Source organism: Triticum aestivum, chromosome 6A (assembly GCF_018294505.1).
Source record: "Triticum aestivum cultivar Chinese Spring chromosome 6A, IWGSC CS RefSeq v2.1, whole genome shotgun sequence".
Classification (NCBI taxonomy): domain Eukaryota; kingdom Viridiplantae; phylum Streptophyta; class Magnoliopsida; order Poales; family Poaceae; genus Triticum; species Triticum aestivum.
Window position 1 is genome coordinate 165074239 of NC_057809.1, and position 15753 is coordinate 165089991.

The window sequence follows — 15753 nt, forward strand, 5'->3', positions numbered from 1 at the left end:
GGCTGCGGCGGCTCGGGCCTCGGGGGCTCTCCCCGGGCCGAGCGGGCTTCGGCGGCGGCGGCGGGGAGGCGTGCCACGTGGCGGAGCAGGGTTGGCTGGGCATGGCGGGGCGGACGCGTCCGGCGGCGGCGGGACTTTTTTAGGGTTTCGGGGAGAGGGAGAGATCCGAAAATGGAGGGGTCTATTTATAGACATAAGTGGAGCTAGGAGAGTCCAAATGAGGTGCGGTTTTCGGCCACGCGATCGTGATCGAACGCTCTAGGACATGGAGTAGAGTTTGGTGGGTTTTGGGCCAAATTGGAGGGGTGTTGGGCTGCAACACACACGAGGCCTTTTCGGTCCCTCGGTTAACCGTTGGAGTATCAAACGAAGTCCAAATGGTACGAAACTTGACAGGCGGTCTACCGGTAGTAAACCAAGGCCGCTTGGCAAGTCTCGGTCCAATCCGGAAATGTTTAATCCCCACACAAGAAAGAAAGCTAGAAATGACCACCGGAGGAGAACGAAGCGGCGGAATGCAAAACGGACAACGGGGAAAATGCTCGAATGCATGAGATGAACACGTATGCAAATGCAATGCACATGATGACATGATATGAAATGCATGAAAAACGAAAACACACACGGAGACAAACCCGAACCCGAGAAATAAATATAACTTAACGCCGGAAACGGCAAGAGTTGGAGTACAAATTGGGAAAGTTATATCCGGGGTGTTGCACATAATTGAAGATAAATAGATTAGATGTTTTCCCATGAAAAATATATGAAAATTCAAACCGATTTATCTTATAACCATTAACTCGATCAACTTGAAGATGACGACACCCTCCACACTCAGCACCATAAGAAAAGAACACATACAACAACAAGGAACAACCAGTTTGCCATGTTGATCTCCGGCAGAATCAGCCTGTCTAAGGCAAAATCATTCCATCTCGGTTCTGCCTCACATAGATGGCAGAAAAATCCCAGATTAGTTCTTGTGAAATTAAGGTTAGAAGGGATTATGAAAAGAGGGGGGTCGAGAGACAGTGCACACAGGCGCCACCACTAGTAGAAAAAGGGGCAAAGGTCCAGGCCGGGTCAACTCATTAGTCCCGGTTCAGTCACGAACCGGGACTAATGTGAGCATTGGTCCCGATTCGTGCGGCTAAGGCATTAGTCCCGGTTCACCTGAGCCCTTTAGTTCCGGTTTGAGGCACGAACCGAGACTAAAGGGTGCAATGCCCTTTAGTCCCGGTGTGTGTCTCAAACGGGACTAAAGGTCCCATTTTCAAACTCTACCCCCTCCCTCGTGGATCGCCTTTTTTGTTTCGAAAAAATAAAAGAGAATGATAAAAACTTCGAAAAATAAAATCCTTCGAGAGGTAGTTATATTACTACATCTACTAGTTAGGAAAATTTAAAAACTTAAATTTGGACATGTTTTGCAAAAAAATGTAGGGAAAATGTAAAACGGCTATAACTTTTGCATACGATGTCGGAAAAAAACCTATAATATATCAAAATATTCAGAACGAAAATCCGCTCCCGATTTTGACAGCCTATGGCCTGTTTGAAAATTTTTAGAATCCTCAAATTCTAAAAGGAAAAAAAGTTATGCTCAAATTTCAGTTTTTTTGAATTTTTGTTAAATCTGGTCAAACTATGGTCAAACTACTTATTCAAGAAGTATTAGTGTTACTAAATAATTATTCAATAATATTAGTGTTACTAAATAATTATTTCAGTTTTTTTGAATTTTGGTCAAATATGGTCAAAGTGTGGTCAAACAATGGTCAAACTACTTATTCAAGAAATATTAGTGTTACTAAATAATTATTTCAGTTTTTTTGAATTTTGGTCAAATCTGGTCAAACTATGGTCAAACTGTGGTCAAACTACTTTTCAAGAAATATTAGTGTTACTAAATAATTATTGTTTTTTAGAACAATAGTTTCAAACTCAAACAATGAAATGTGTGACTTCATGCTCAAGCTAAATTCCTGAGGGTTAATAGGATTGACATCTTACTATTGTCAGGAAAACAACGGCTGGAGTAGAACCCGGTGTGACTTCATGCTCAGTTTTTTAGAACAATAATTATTGACATCTTACTAGTGCAGACTTGGAAACGAGGGAGAATAGAACCCGGAAGTTAAGCGTGCTCAGGCTGGAGTAGTGAGAGGATGGTGACCGTTCGGGAAGTTAGATGATTTGGAATGATGAGGGATGATTAGAGATTAAAGGTTAAATTGAACAGTGATGAGGGGTGATTAGAGATTAGAGGTCGATGTAAAGCAATTGAACAGTGACGGGACGGCCGATGGCGCTGCAACTACAGTGAGATGTTGCACAACCACCGGTGTTGTGATGGAGCATCACTGGCTGTGCGACGATTCGTGTTGCGATTGCAATGGAGCATCATCGGTGCAACATTGGAGCATTGTCGATGCTTCAAGGGGCTGCTGCAACTCAGAGCTCGCCGACGCTACAGACTGCAGTCGTGGTCAGTGCGAGGTGTATGTGAGCTGACCGGCGACGCCGTTGCTGCAACCTCTGGGTTTTGGCTAGTGCAAGCATGCACATGGCTTGGGAAGCAGGGATGAAGTGTTGTGGTACACCCGGTGGCTCGAGGCGCCGCAAAGAGACTTGTGCATGTCAAGATAAAACGATGGCATGGTTCATCTAGGGATCTAGTGGCCAAGGCAGATTATATCAAAGCAAATCAACGGCTGACCAAGCTGTTGATCTTTTCCTAAGATTAGCCGGGTGACGTCTATACGCCGCCAAAACTAACGAAGCCTTTAGTCCCAAACAAGTTAGGGTAGGCTAGAGGTGAAACCCATCAGATCTTGCGACCAATTCATGGTTCTAGCATATGGATAGCAAGCTTCCACGCACCCATGTCCACAGCTAGTTCTTTGAGAATACTTCAGTTCTTCATATCTCTCTAGCCAAAACTAGATGTGGTAAAATATGGCACAAGTTTGCTTAAATAGGATATAAATTGAGAACTTTGGCTAAACGGTGTAATATTGTCACAGACACAGAACATGGGGTAAAAAGTGGAATTTTACACAAAATAAAGACCTGTTGGACGCTGAGTTGGTGCCGTTGCAAGCCAAGATACTTGTGCAGCATGAGCATGGCTCTTGGTTAATTAGTTTTTGCATGTACTAGATGACCCGGTGCGCCAAATGGCGCAGAGACCCATTTGAAACCATGTTCGTGTTGAGAAATGTTTGCCTTTTTTAAGTAATTTTATGTTTGATCAAGGATAGAGAACATGTCAAACCCAAAGTGTTTTGAACGTGTATTTGGACAATGTGCCATTTGGCATCAAGGGTAATGATTCTAAACCTTTTGTAACAGAAACGTTTGCATTTGTTAGTAACTGCAAGTTTTAGCACTGAGGGTAATAATTCTAAACCTTTTATATGAAAAATTAAGGAATACCTATGTTCAAACTATATACCATGTGAAGCTAATTCAAACTGTGCAAGTATAAATATTTAGAGACCAATCATAAAATTGCCGGTTCCACTCTACTGCAACGCGAGGGCCGGCTTGCTGCACCTTCCCCACATAATTGGCCAGAAGGCATTTAAAATTTTTGAATTGTCTACATTAGTATTTCTTAGACGCCATATAGGAGATGAGAGAACAGTAAAAAAAATGTTAAATGAAAACTATGTGTACCTTAGCTATCTAAGGCTTATGAAAACTGCAATCTTGAAAGAGGAAAACAACATTAGAAATCTTAATGTTCCTGGTCCTGAATAGTGTATTCGTCTAAATATGTAGTTGATCACCCGGTGCAGAGTAAAAAACTTCTCATGATATACCACTGGGAACCTAAAAGCCAGTGATCACACATACAAACATTCCAAGGGAAAATGCGTAAACTCACAACTCAAACAAATTACTAACAGGACCATGTATGATTTTGCAGCTTAGAATCTACATAAAACAGAACAGTGCAGGTAACCTCTATCTAAATCTCACTACTAACTTTATTCAAACATTTATTCCTAGATCATCCGTACTCCTTCTATGTACAAATCATGCAATATCTCTGTCTAAATCAATGCCAATGCATGCACATGCACAAGTCTGAACTAAACAACATATATAATATAGCATAATTATATGATCTAAAATAGATGCATGATCAGGGGAGGAAGATGGTGAAGCCAAAGATGAGCAACTGAGATTGGATAAACGACGACCGGCGAGCAGCAGCCCATAGTGATGGCCGGCTCCATTCGACCATGACGCGAACAACGCCGGAGCTCCGGCCTAGCTGCTCCTTCCCCATGCCCGTCCTACTCATCCCCCGTGCTTCTCCACACCAAGCATGAAGACCACACCAGCCAGGCTCTCTTATGGCGATGACCTGCGCCCAATCCAGAATCATGATATGTGGCGGCGCCGGATCGAGAACACGGGGAGACGCTGTCCTGTGGGGAAGAGAAAGAGGATAGCATGGTATAAAATAAAGTAGTCATTTTTCATGTAGTGAAACTTTAGTTTTGGGCAAGATGATCAAAAATAATAATATAACTAATGCAACAGGAGAACCACATATGGAGGCACTCAAGTGGACAGACACAACAGTTCAAACAAACCCAAAAATATCTCATTGTTCACCTTAAACCTTCGGAGGTTTAAACTACTAGTTGAACTGAAAGGCACCGTTGCTCGGTGACAAAAAAATCAGTACGCTCTGCAGTAATTTGATATGATAAAAACCAGTTGGATAAAGACCAAATAAAGTTATTACCTAGCGAAGTTAGGGCTGCCATAAAAATCTGAACAGTTCCATAAGTTGTCTCTTGATATTATATGATTCATAAAGGAACATGACACATGATTGTGCAAAAATGACTATTGATTCAGTGCCACACTACAGGAAAGGGGATATCGGTAGTCATTAGAATACACAGACTGATAGAAATTATGTACCTGATATTACTTACTACTTCTCTCATCTAGCTGCAGCTGGTTTAGCAAAGAGAACCCAATACCCAAAATCATGAAATGGATGTTCTCTTGGTTAGTATACAAGACTGCTAATTATCTCTGTTGCCTCACCACAGAGCATCCAAGCAAAGGGCCATGGAGCACCTCACAACAAAAGGAACCTGAAACCTACAAACAGAGCAATGATTTTTCTTGTAACATGAACCACCAAATTAACTACACTCGGCTGCACAGCATGCGATCGCCACCATAGAAAGGCTACCCTACTACTTAACTCTCTCCACAAACTACAAAAAAGCAAGAAAATCAACCCAAACAACATTGTAGGAACGATATAGACAAGACAAAAGAATCTCAACTTGTTCGCTCTTTTTTAGTTGAATAACTCCTTCCAGAGTAAATGGTCAAGCTGGCCGCAAGAAAGAAACACACAAAAGCCCGAGAATAGTGCACCAACAAGAAGGGAAAAAATCTACACATGGACAAACTGACAGGGTTTGTGCTTCAGGAACCGAAAGATTTGGGGAGAGAGAGAAGCATACCTAATAGAACTTCACAAGCATGTCAACCCCTTGTTTAATTATTCTCCAATTTCAGCCCTAGCATTGAAGGAAGCCCAACCCTCCCATGAACAGACTTTAGAGTGAAGCTCATTGATGATGGCACTGTTAGCAGTCAGAAACTGTATAAGCGAGGCTATTCCGCCTTCTTGGCCCTCTCAAATGGTCTAAAAACCCGAGAATAGTGCACCAACAAGAAGGAAAAAAATCTACGTATGGACAAACTGACAGGGTTTGTGCTTCAGGAACCGAAAGATTTCGGGAGAGAGAGAAGCATACCTAATAGAACTTCACAAGCATGTCAACCCCTTGTTTATTCTCCAATTTCATCCCTAGCATTGAAGGAAGCCCAACCCTCCCATGAACAGACTTTAGAGTGAAGCTCATTGATGATGGCACTGTTAGCAGTCAGAAACTGTATCAGCGAGGCTATTCCGCCTTCTTGGCCCTCTTAAATAGCGTGTACATACCTGTTTTAGAGTCAAGAGAAAAAATGATATCAAGTGAGCATATCTAAAATCCATCATAATACATATAAAGAATGTGTTACATCTGAAATAAAATGGAACATGCAAATTAGATAGTTACTTATAAGTGAAATACATAATTATTGGTCATCAACAAACAATCAAGCACATAATTATTAATTGGTAATTATTAATAATATTTAACGATCACCTAGGATATTGGCCCTTCCCGAGAACAAAGAAATTTTTACCTTGACACTAAAGTGACCTAATTCAAATTCATTTCAGAGGGGAAAAGCTATAGTGGAAGCAACAATCCTATAGAGAAATAACATCAAGAAATGGTGCTACTGAATTAGGGTAGAAAAGATAAAAATATAAATAACAAAAAAGCGATATCAGATATATTTTATGTGCCCTGCACAAGGTATGTACTAATTAATTAAAGCATGGTATTTCTCAATCTCATGTCAGGTACCAAATATTAGTCCTACAACGTGAAGCTGCAAAGCTGAGACGCAAGAACATATTCCTGAATCTAATCAGCATGCCTTGCTGTTGGAAGAAATTTATATCCTGATTGCTCACATTCACACATCCATCATCGAATCCTGTAGAGCCTACCGAGTACATATTAAGATGCAGTTAGAAGCAAACTAATAAAAGTACATCCAGACAAGAAATTGATGATATATCTTGTAACAAAAGCAAAAAAAGTACAGCCGATTTCAAGCCACGTGTAAACATGAGGTTGTGCTACATACACATGGATATAATCATCACATAAACAATCAGAACAAGAACATATCTGTAGCAATAAAATGGCAACTAACATGACTTTGTGCCACCTATAATAAAGCTGAGTAAAAGTTCCAACCATTAGCTAGTTGCATAATCTATAAGAGTTTGGAGTACATATGACGATTCAAAGAGATACGGTAACTCTGTAATAACAACATGCCGGCGAAAGCTGAACCCAACAAGAACAATCCCTGAAAAGCTAAAACTATTGTGCATCTCTACTTTTCTTTGATTCTTTTACGTCGTCTTCCAGATTTTACTATGATTGAGGTGTGTGTAAATTTGATCAGTCATACAGAACCAAAGCAATGTAGGTGCTCTTAATACTCAAATAAGAATAAACTGGAGAGGTAGCTCATGGTATTCATTTTAGGTATTATTAAGAAATAAGCTTTTGAGAATGTGTAATGAATATAAAGATGGTGAGGGCTTCAAGAAACATAATGAACATTAGAACGGGAAGGTGCCATTTTCATTGACATGCCGAAAGAAATGTTGTGAGCAATTCCAAAATGCTAAATCAGATAGACATGTATCACCTACTTGCTGATGACGTCTACTTTTGAGCTCTGATGTAAGCATGGCAAAACAGCCCATAGTCAAGACTGGAACCAATGTATTTTAAAGAAATTCAGTACGGGGGTGAATAACAAATATGTAATGTGAAGAACTATTGAACTCGAGCTCCGCTAGCATACAAAGAAACTCACAGCAAAAAACATGCACCATGCAACCTGTGGAATCAAATATGAACTGAACAATGTGTATTTACTCACATGCTCTACACGGTAACCATATATGCCTTTTTTCCAGTTTGCTGGCCTAAGCTTAATTTTATGTCTGATCAGAGTGTATAGGGAGTTGAGATATGAATGTTAAGCTGGTTTTCCTGTAGACATAGGCGTGTGTATCTCAACTATTTTGATTACTTAGCTGTACACATAGGCATGTCTATCTCTGCTATTCTCAGGACAGGGTAAATACTACCCAAACAAAGTAGAGAAAAGAGAAAGTACATAGAAAAGTTGAGAATGCTTCTGCAAATACTAAACAACATACATAATTAGTAAGTAGTAACATCACATTCCTTAATAAAGATAAATGGATGGCAAAGATGATGGCACTAATTACTTTATACGTCGAGCAGCCCTATCATGGAAAGGTGAATCCGCCTTCGACAGCAAGGATGTCACAGACAGACACGCAAAGCCTGAGATTCGCAACCACCTGTAGTGCAAGTCCAAACCTAAACTGAGAAATACAATTAAGAACCATCAAGTGGAACATAATTTCAGCACTGTGATGGTTGCTCCTTTTGGAAGATCAAATGGAAATATCAGACTAAAGCAGACATCAAAGCCTAAAGCATTCAGGAGCTCCTTCAGGAAAGTACTTGCCACTGTATGTTAAGCAGTGTGAGTATCTCGTTCTGTAACTCAAGATGTTCAGCACAAACTACCTTTGTTGGCACCTTAGGCTTCAAATTTACCTACAAAAAGGTTATAGTAGCAGCATAAGTTCGTAGCAAAACTTGGTAATCATTCTAATGCCAAATGAAGCAGCTACTGCTTGAACCATTTGGTCAAGTGCATGGGTTCTCAAATACACTTTAAGCTGAAAGAGTAGGCATAGTTAGTCAAATTCATCTAAAAAGAAAAATATGCAGATAGATATATCATTCTTCATTTGGTCAATAGACACCTTGATTCCACAACATATATAGCAAGACAACTTCACATAAATAACCTAACCTACCTACTTGTGATGTGTTTAGAGCAGTGCAAGAATGGCTCTTTCCCTTGCAACGAACAAATTTTAGGAACATGGAACAACAAAAAGGATGAAAAGTGTTTATCCTAGAAAATTGTGATATACAAAGATGATAACTTTACCTCGTCACCACATGAGAGAACATCAAGAACAGCGTGTGTAGTGCATTGCTTAGCCCCATTGGTCGCTAGCACATGATCTGGGCTATAGGTTAGACCATTATCCTCTGCATATCGATAACCGAGCGACAAGGAAGTCAATTAGACTACTTATTCAATATGGATATTCTGAAAATAAGAAATGCATCCGTGTGCACGTACCCTGAAGCTTGTTGCAGATAGCCTTCCTGAGCTCCATACACCCGGCATTAGCGATGTAGCTTGTCCAATTTGCTACACCTACAGCACACGTGCCTACAGAAAGTAAGAAAATTACTATAAGTCTGAATGATACAAAGGAATGCCTGAAGCTAAACTGACAGATTGCCAGGGAAATCCGAAGAATTTTCTTGCTACAACTACAGCACACGTGCATGGGATACAAAGAGAAGCCTGCACATTTTTCTTTGTCGCTCAGTACAGCTAAACTGACTGGCAATTTGACTGTTTAGAAGGAAAAAATGAGATTGAGTCGAGAGAAAGAGAGAGGGGCGGCGATGCGCATCACAAATCCTCTCCTCGTCCCTACAGAAACCACAAAGCACCCCCTGCAGGCGGAAGGATTGGATTCACATAACACGCAAAATCTGGTGGTTGAGGAGCTCACCAAGATCCGGGAAAATCCATGGGAGGGACAGGGAAAAAGAAAGATCAAACGAATTCGATCTCACCTTCTCTTCTTGCTTGGCGTCGGCGGGGACCAAGGAAACGGCGAGCTGCTGCTTCCTACCGGCATCCTCTAGGCGACGGCGACGGCGGCACGGATGGCTCGAAGGCAAGGACGACGGTGACGGCACTGCGGACTGCTCAATAACGGGAGAGGAGTTTAACCTGCCGCAGCATCCTCCTCTAGGCACCTCATACACCGTGACGTGGAGCCGCCCCTCCGGCCACCGCGGCCACGAAACGCCACGCCGCCCTCGTCTTGCCTCCCCAGCTTCTTCAGCAACACCCACTCTCTCGCTCGCCTCCACCCCCATGTCCCGTCCTGGCAATAGGCACGATGCTTCTCTCCCGCATGCTCCCAAGATCGAGATCGAGTGACGGCACCGGACACGGACAAGAGATGGGGAAGGCAGCCCATCTGAAACCACGGAGTGGATCGAGCCGCCGCTAACCGCCAACCTAAGCGATGGGAAGGCGGGAAGGAGGAAGAGGCGAGGCGGTGGAGGAGTAGCAGGCGGCAGCGGGGCTCCTAGGGCGCAGAAGGAGGAGGAGGAGGTGGTGGGAGGGAGCGGCGGCGGGCGAGGGAGGGAGGAGCGAGGGGCGCAGGGCTGTGGATTGGGGCTAGGGTTCGATGCCGTTTTCTACCTCGTGCGGTGCGATGTGTTTTTCTGCTCGCCTGGTGCGCTGCACCCCCCACGCACGGCGCGGCGCGGTGGTCTTTTTTCCCTCATGTGGTACCGTGCGCTAGAGGCATTGGTTGTGCCTAGCACTTCTTGAGGCTTTATATGTTAGATATGAATGCGTGTGCATAACTATTTTGTTCCACAATAGCTAGATGTCAGTCGACTGACTTCTAGTTTTGGGTCAGTCGATTTTGAACTTTGCCGGAGGGCTACCCCATCATCTATCTTAGGATGGGGGTGTGGGCAGATGATCGACGGTGGTGCAACTTCGCCGGTGAAAATATCCGTCGACGTCGGAGCTAGAGGGATGGCCGGGGGTGGGAGGGGGCGACAGCACGGTAGTGGGCCATAGTTGGAAGGAGGGCAGTGCGCCGAGACTGTGTGGGGGCGTCGCCGTCGGCGGGCAGCAAAAGCAGGCGGCTAGCCCGGCGACAGCATGGCGGTTCGAAGGAAAACGAGGAGGAGCTGAAGGTTGAAGAAGGTGATCCGGCCGTTCATTTTTCATCATCCAGCGGCCTAAACCAAATCGACTGACCCCGGAAAAAATACCACGCGGCTCTCACCTAACCACGCCCATTTTGTTCAGGTACGTGAGATGGTGAGAGGTGATGTGCATGCATGTACCCGAAGTTGTGAGAAGCTAAAACAAGCAGCGCATTAAGAGTGAACACTTTTGCAACTTGCGTGAAAATTAATTTTAGCTCAGTCAATTTTTGGGCTATTAATTTTGTTTTAAGATTCGTGTATCTTTTTATTTTCTGGGTTAGTCTGTCTGTTGTCTTCGGCCTTTCTTGTTTTGACTGATCCAATGGGTCAGTCAATTCTTTTACCGGCCTAAACCCATTCCAGTGCGGCATAGCATTTTTTCCTCTTTTTTGTTTTATGTTTTTTATGCGTTTTTGTTTTTTTGCTTTTTCTTCCCTTTATTAGTTTTTTCCCTTTTCTCTTATGGGCATTTTTGGGAGGTTGGGTGAGCGTAAATATATACATATAAATACTATATAATATGTCGATAGTACTGATATCAATAGGAGCACTGATCTACTGAATATAGCCAAAGCCCACAGGTGAACCTACTGCAATGCATCATACTAGTACATGCTAATCTCGCTTGAAACCTTCAGGCTGGACGCGGTGGGGATCAGCGACGATCGGTGCGGCGGGGCAGTGCATCTCCTCTTAGCTTCTCCCAGCTCCATGTAAGCGATCTTCTTGCCGGCAGCATTGGTCGTTCACAGCGACGGCGGCGGAGCAGAGCGTTTTTTTCAACCGCTTCCTTCGTAGCGTTCGCCGGATTGACGGCGGCAGGGCCGTTTGAGATTGAAGAGATCAGCGCGGATCCGCATGCTGACGGAGGGGCGTAGGACTTCTCGGGAATTCTTACGGTCGCTACGCCGGAAACCTTCATGGTGGACGAGGTCAGGGTGCTCATCGTCCTCTTCGGAGCTTCTCCTAGGTCCAAGTAAGCGATCTTCTTGCCAGCAGCATTGGTTGTGGCGATTCTGGCGAACGGGATGAGCGCGGGTCGCTGCGGCAGCGGCGGCGGCGGAGCAGAGCGTTTGTTTGCTACCCCTTCCTTCCCTGCGTTGGCCCGATTCATGGTGACAGCGCCGGTTGACGTGGAAGAGATCAGCGTCGATTGGCGTGGCGACGGCGAGGTCGACGCGAAGGACTTCCTTGCAACTCTCTCCTTGGCCGCGTTGACGACCTTCCTTCGGCGCTCGAGATCCCGACGGATCTGGTCCTGCAACGCCGAGGAAGAGCACTGCGCCATGAGAGCGGGCGTGCTGCGGAGGAACGAGACAAGGGCTCGGCGAGGGTGTTGCGAGTGCCCTGAAGGGGCCGCCCCTAGGCTTATATCCAGCGGAAGGTCGCTGAGGGAGTAAATTGCATAAAACCACCACTTTGAGGGCTAGGTTTGCGAAAATCACTAGGATACAGATTCGCTGTAGACAACACCACGTCTAGCGTAATTCTTTTGCAAAAACCACTGATCGGCGGATCGGGCCGTGTTAAGTGAGTTTATGACAGCTGGGGCCCGTTTTTCGCCTACGTGGCACTCCAGGCCGCCCCGACAACCGGCAGACGGTGTTAGACGGCGCGTTAGGTCTCGTCTTTAGTCATCCCCGCATCCGTCTCTGTTTTTCCATTCTTCTTCCCCCTCCCCCTCGCTCCCGCCGCCGTCGCCCCCTCCCCCTCGCTCCCGCCGTCGTCGCCCCCTTGCCCCTCGCTCCCGCCGACGTCGCCCCCTTGCCCCTCGCACTGCAGAGATGCTATAACGCTCTCGATGCGGCTATAGCTCCCACGTGTCGAGGCACGACTTAGAGACATAACCGCATTGAAAGCAATGTCGCAAGTTAGTCAATCACCACAACATCCCATGTAACATATAGAATGAAAGGGGAAAACATAGTTGGCTTACACTCGCCACGTCACATCAGAGTACATAAGTAACATACATCATCCAAACACTCATGGCCCGACTACGGCGCCAAAATAGAAAATAACCCAACATGCGACACGGTCCCTATCAAACCCCAACTAGGCACCACTACTGATCGTCAGGAAAAGGCACGTAGTATCGCTGAGAGTCTTCGTCAAACTCCCACTTGAGCTCGTACTCGTCACCTGGAGCGGAATCACCTGGACCTGCATCTGGTGTAATAATAATCTGTGAGCCACAGGGACTCAGCAATCTCGCACCCTCGCGATCAAGACTATTTAAGCTTATAGGAATGTCAAGGCAATATATATGTGGAGCTGCAGCAAGCGACTAGCATATGTGGTGGCTAACTTATACGCAAAAGAGAGAGCGAGAAGAGGAGGCAAAGCGCGAGCGAGAATCTAGAGGAACAACCTGCGCAAACATAACTCCAACACCGTGTCCACTTCCCGGACCCCGCCGAGAAGAGGCCATCACGGTAACACACTCAGTTGATTCATTTTAATTAATTAAGGTTCAAGTTATCTACAACCGGACATTAACAAATTCCCATCTACCCATAACCGCAGGCACGGCTTTCGAAAGTTCAATCCCTGCAGGGGAGTCCCAACTTAGCCCATGACAAGCTCTCACGGTCAACGAAGGAATAGACCTCCTCCCAAGACGTTCCGATCAGACTCGGTATCTCGGTAACTCAAGAGACTTCGACAGGTTAAAACAAGACCAGCAACACCGCCCGAATGTGCCGACAAATCCCGATAGGAGCTGCACATATCTCTTTCTTAGGGCACACTCAGATAAGCAATCCGTACAACTAAAACCAGCCCTCGAGTTTCCCCGAGGTGGCGCTGCAAGGGGCTCTAGTTTGGACAAACACTCAGAGGAGCACTGGCCTGGGGGGTAAAATAAGATGACCCATGAGTCTGCGGAACCCAAGGGAAAGAAAAGGGCTAGGTGGCAAATGGTAAAACCAAGGTTGGGCATTGCTGGACAAGCTTTAATCAAGGCGAAATATCAAGGGGTTCCCATTATAACCCAACCGCGTAAGGAACGCAAATTCCGGAAACATAACACCGATATGACGGAAACTAGGGCGGCAAGAGTGGAAGAAAACACTAGGCGAGAGGCCAAGCCTTCCACCCTTTACCAAGTATATAGATGCATTAAGATAACATGGCAATATAATGATATCCCAACAAGTAAATAAAAGATGTTCCAACAAGGAACGGCCTCCAATCTTCACCTGCAACTAGCAACGCTATAAGAGGGGCTGAGCAAAGCGATAACATAGCCAATCAACGGTTTGCTAGGACAAGGTGGGTTAGAGGTTTGACATGGCAATTGGGAGGCTGACAAGCAAAAGGTAGGCATCATAGCATTGGCATAGCAAGAGCGAGCAAACTAGCATAGCAAAGATAGTAGTGATTTCGAGGGTATGATCATCTTGCCTGCACAGTTGTCAGAGTTGACTGGATCCTCACAAGCAAACTCAACGGGCTCCTCGTTAGCGAACTCGTCTCCCGGCTCTACCCAAACAAGACAAACAAGCAACAAGGATACAATCAACCACGTGCAAGACCAAGCAATATGATGAAATGATGATATGCTATGCGGGATGCGATGCGGGATACAAAATGCAAGATATGACAGGAAATGCATGGACCTGGCCTCAATTTGGAATTCCAAGGGTGCCACTGGAAAGATGAGACAAAATCGCTTGAAAACGATATAAAGATCATCGGAATCAGAGATACGGTTTGGAAATGGCAAGCATTTCAAAAATGATACCGGTCTGCGATTTACAGCAAGTAGGCATCTAAATGCAATGAAATGAATATGCTACAGCTACCAAACATGACAACAAAATACATGGCAGGGATGCACACAAGATGCTTAACAAAAATCTAGCACTGAGTTACGGCCAATTCATCCATTATGAGGTTCAAACAAGCATGGCAAAAACGCAAATGCAAAACAGATTCCAGACTTAGTGAAATTAACATTTGTCTGAAATTTCAGATCACGAAGCCCTCTTCGGAGCATAAAAACAACATGATACATGACCTGATTAAGACAAGTAAGAACATGGCATGGAGCTACTCAACAAGTTTAACAAAAGACCCAAAGTGACCTGGAGCCAAAAGGGTTCACAAAATATACTAACGGGCACACGAACATAGCTAAAACACAATCAGTTTTCAGACAGTGAAAACTGAGACATGCTGAAATATAACTCATGAAGGCATGTAAACGAGCTCGATGCACTCCCTATGGTGAAAGTCATGGCAAGGAAAGCATACATCCATTAAGAAGGCACAAAATGCTAGCTATGCATGGCAAGAACAATGGCATAGCATGCACGGATCAAGTACAACAACGCCGGCAAAATCACAAACGAGTTGACGATCTGCCCGGATTCACAACGAAGCAAAAGTAGAGCTCGATTGACTCAAGCTAGGTTACTCCATAATTGAAAACAAAGACATGGATGGATAGAGCATCACATGATTAACAAAACTCCTTTACTGATCATCCTCAAAAGAGGCACGGATCACTAGAAAACAAGCTGAACATATGGCATCATGAACTAAATAATCTCAGACTTAGTGAAAACTACTAAGTCCCTGAAAACAGATTTACCGGGTGCCTCACTTTGCAAGCTTGCACAAGGCACCACACACATCCTAAAAATGCATGGGTTGCACCTCTGTAAAGAAGACAAAATCCTTAACAAAACATATGAAGGACTCACAGGCATAGCATGCACACAATAATCATGGCAAAAATGACAAAAGTCTAAGATGAACTGGCAGATCTGACAATTAACTCACGAAGCCTCCTTCTAACAGCATTTTGGGCATCAAGATGAGCTCAAATGAAAATGATGCAATGGAATGAAATGATGTACTCGTTGAGACGAACATTTTGATATACTATATGTCCAAATCGGAGCTACGGATGCGGAGATACAGCAGGTCAAAGTAGGTATAAAAATTAGGGTTTGGAGGAGAAAAAGTCAACCCAGGGATCCAGATCTGGATCTGGCACTGTAGCGCACTGTTCACCCGAGCGCGTTTTTCGAGGTTGGCCGGAGTCATTCGCCGGAGATTCGGCGCCGGACTTGCTGCCGGAGTGGAGAGAAGAGGGGTCGGGCGGCGCGGAAGCCGAGGCGGCGTCGGTGGTCGGCGGCGGGCACCGGGCGGCGGAGGCGGCGACCGCGGCGTGGGGCGGCAAGGT

General features: G+C 44.8%; 1 protein-coding gene across 19 annotated transcripts; it reads right to left on the reverse strand.

Annotated features, from left to right (window-relative positions):
* Positions 1-3907: 3907 nt before the first annotated feature.
* Positions 3908-10107, reverse strand: LOC123132638 (uncharacterized). 19 transcript variants are annotated; one of them, XR_006464947.1, is made up of 10 exons: positions 9396-10081; positions 8887-8979; positions 8689-8792; positions 8256-8285; positions 7928-8023; positions 6584-6615; positions 5808-5998; positions 5511-5633; positions 4951-5136; positions 3908-4445 (listed from the first exon to the last, which is right to left on the reverse strand). XR_006464947.1 is itself a non-coding variant. In XM_044552472.1 (7 exons), exons 2-6 carry the CDS (start codon positions 9098-9100, stop codon positions 5842-5844), a joined length of 591 nt encoding a protein of 196 aa, XP_044408407.1. In that variant the 5' UTR covers positions 9101-9272; positions 9396-10107; the 3' UTR covers positions 3908-4445; positions 5808-5841. The 19 variants fall into 19 exon arrangements, 1 of the variants encoding a protein (XP_044408407.1); XR_006464943.1 differs by having other exon boundaries at positions 5808-6615; positions 9396-10085; XR_006464942.1 differs by having other exon boundaries at positions 6474-6615; positions 7928-8285; positions 9396-10084.
* Between the last annotated feature and the right edge of the window lie 5646 nt (positions 10108-15753).

Excerpts from the sequence above, each read along its gene's own strand:
- LOC123132638 (XM_044552472.1), bottom strand. The coding sequence starts at position 9,100 with ATGCACGTGTGCTGTAGTTGTAGCAAGAAAATTCTTCGGATTTCCCTG. Across the intron at positions 8,286-8,688 it reads TTCTCTCATGTGGTGACGAG|GTAAATTTGAAGCCTAAGGT; the intron begins GTAAAGTTATCA and ends ACCTTTTTGTAG. Across the intron at positions 8,024-8,193 it reads ACACTGCTTAACATACAGTG|GTGGTTGCGAATCTCAGGCT; the intron begins GCAAGTACTTTC and ends CTTGCACTACAG.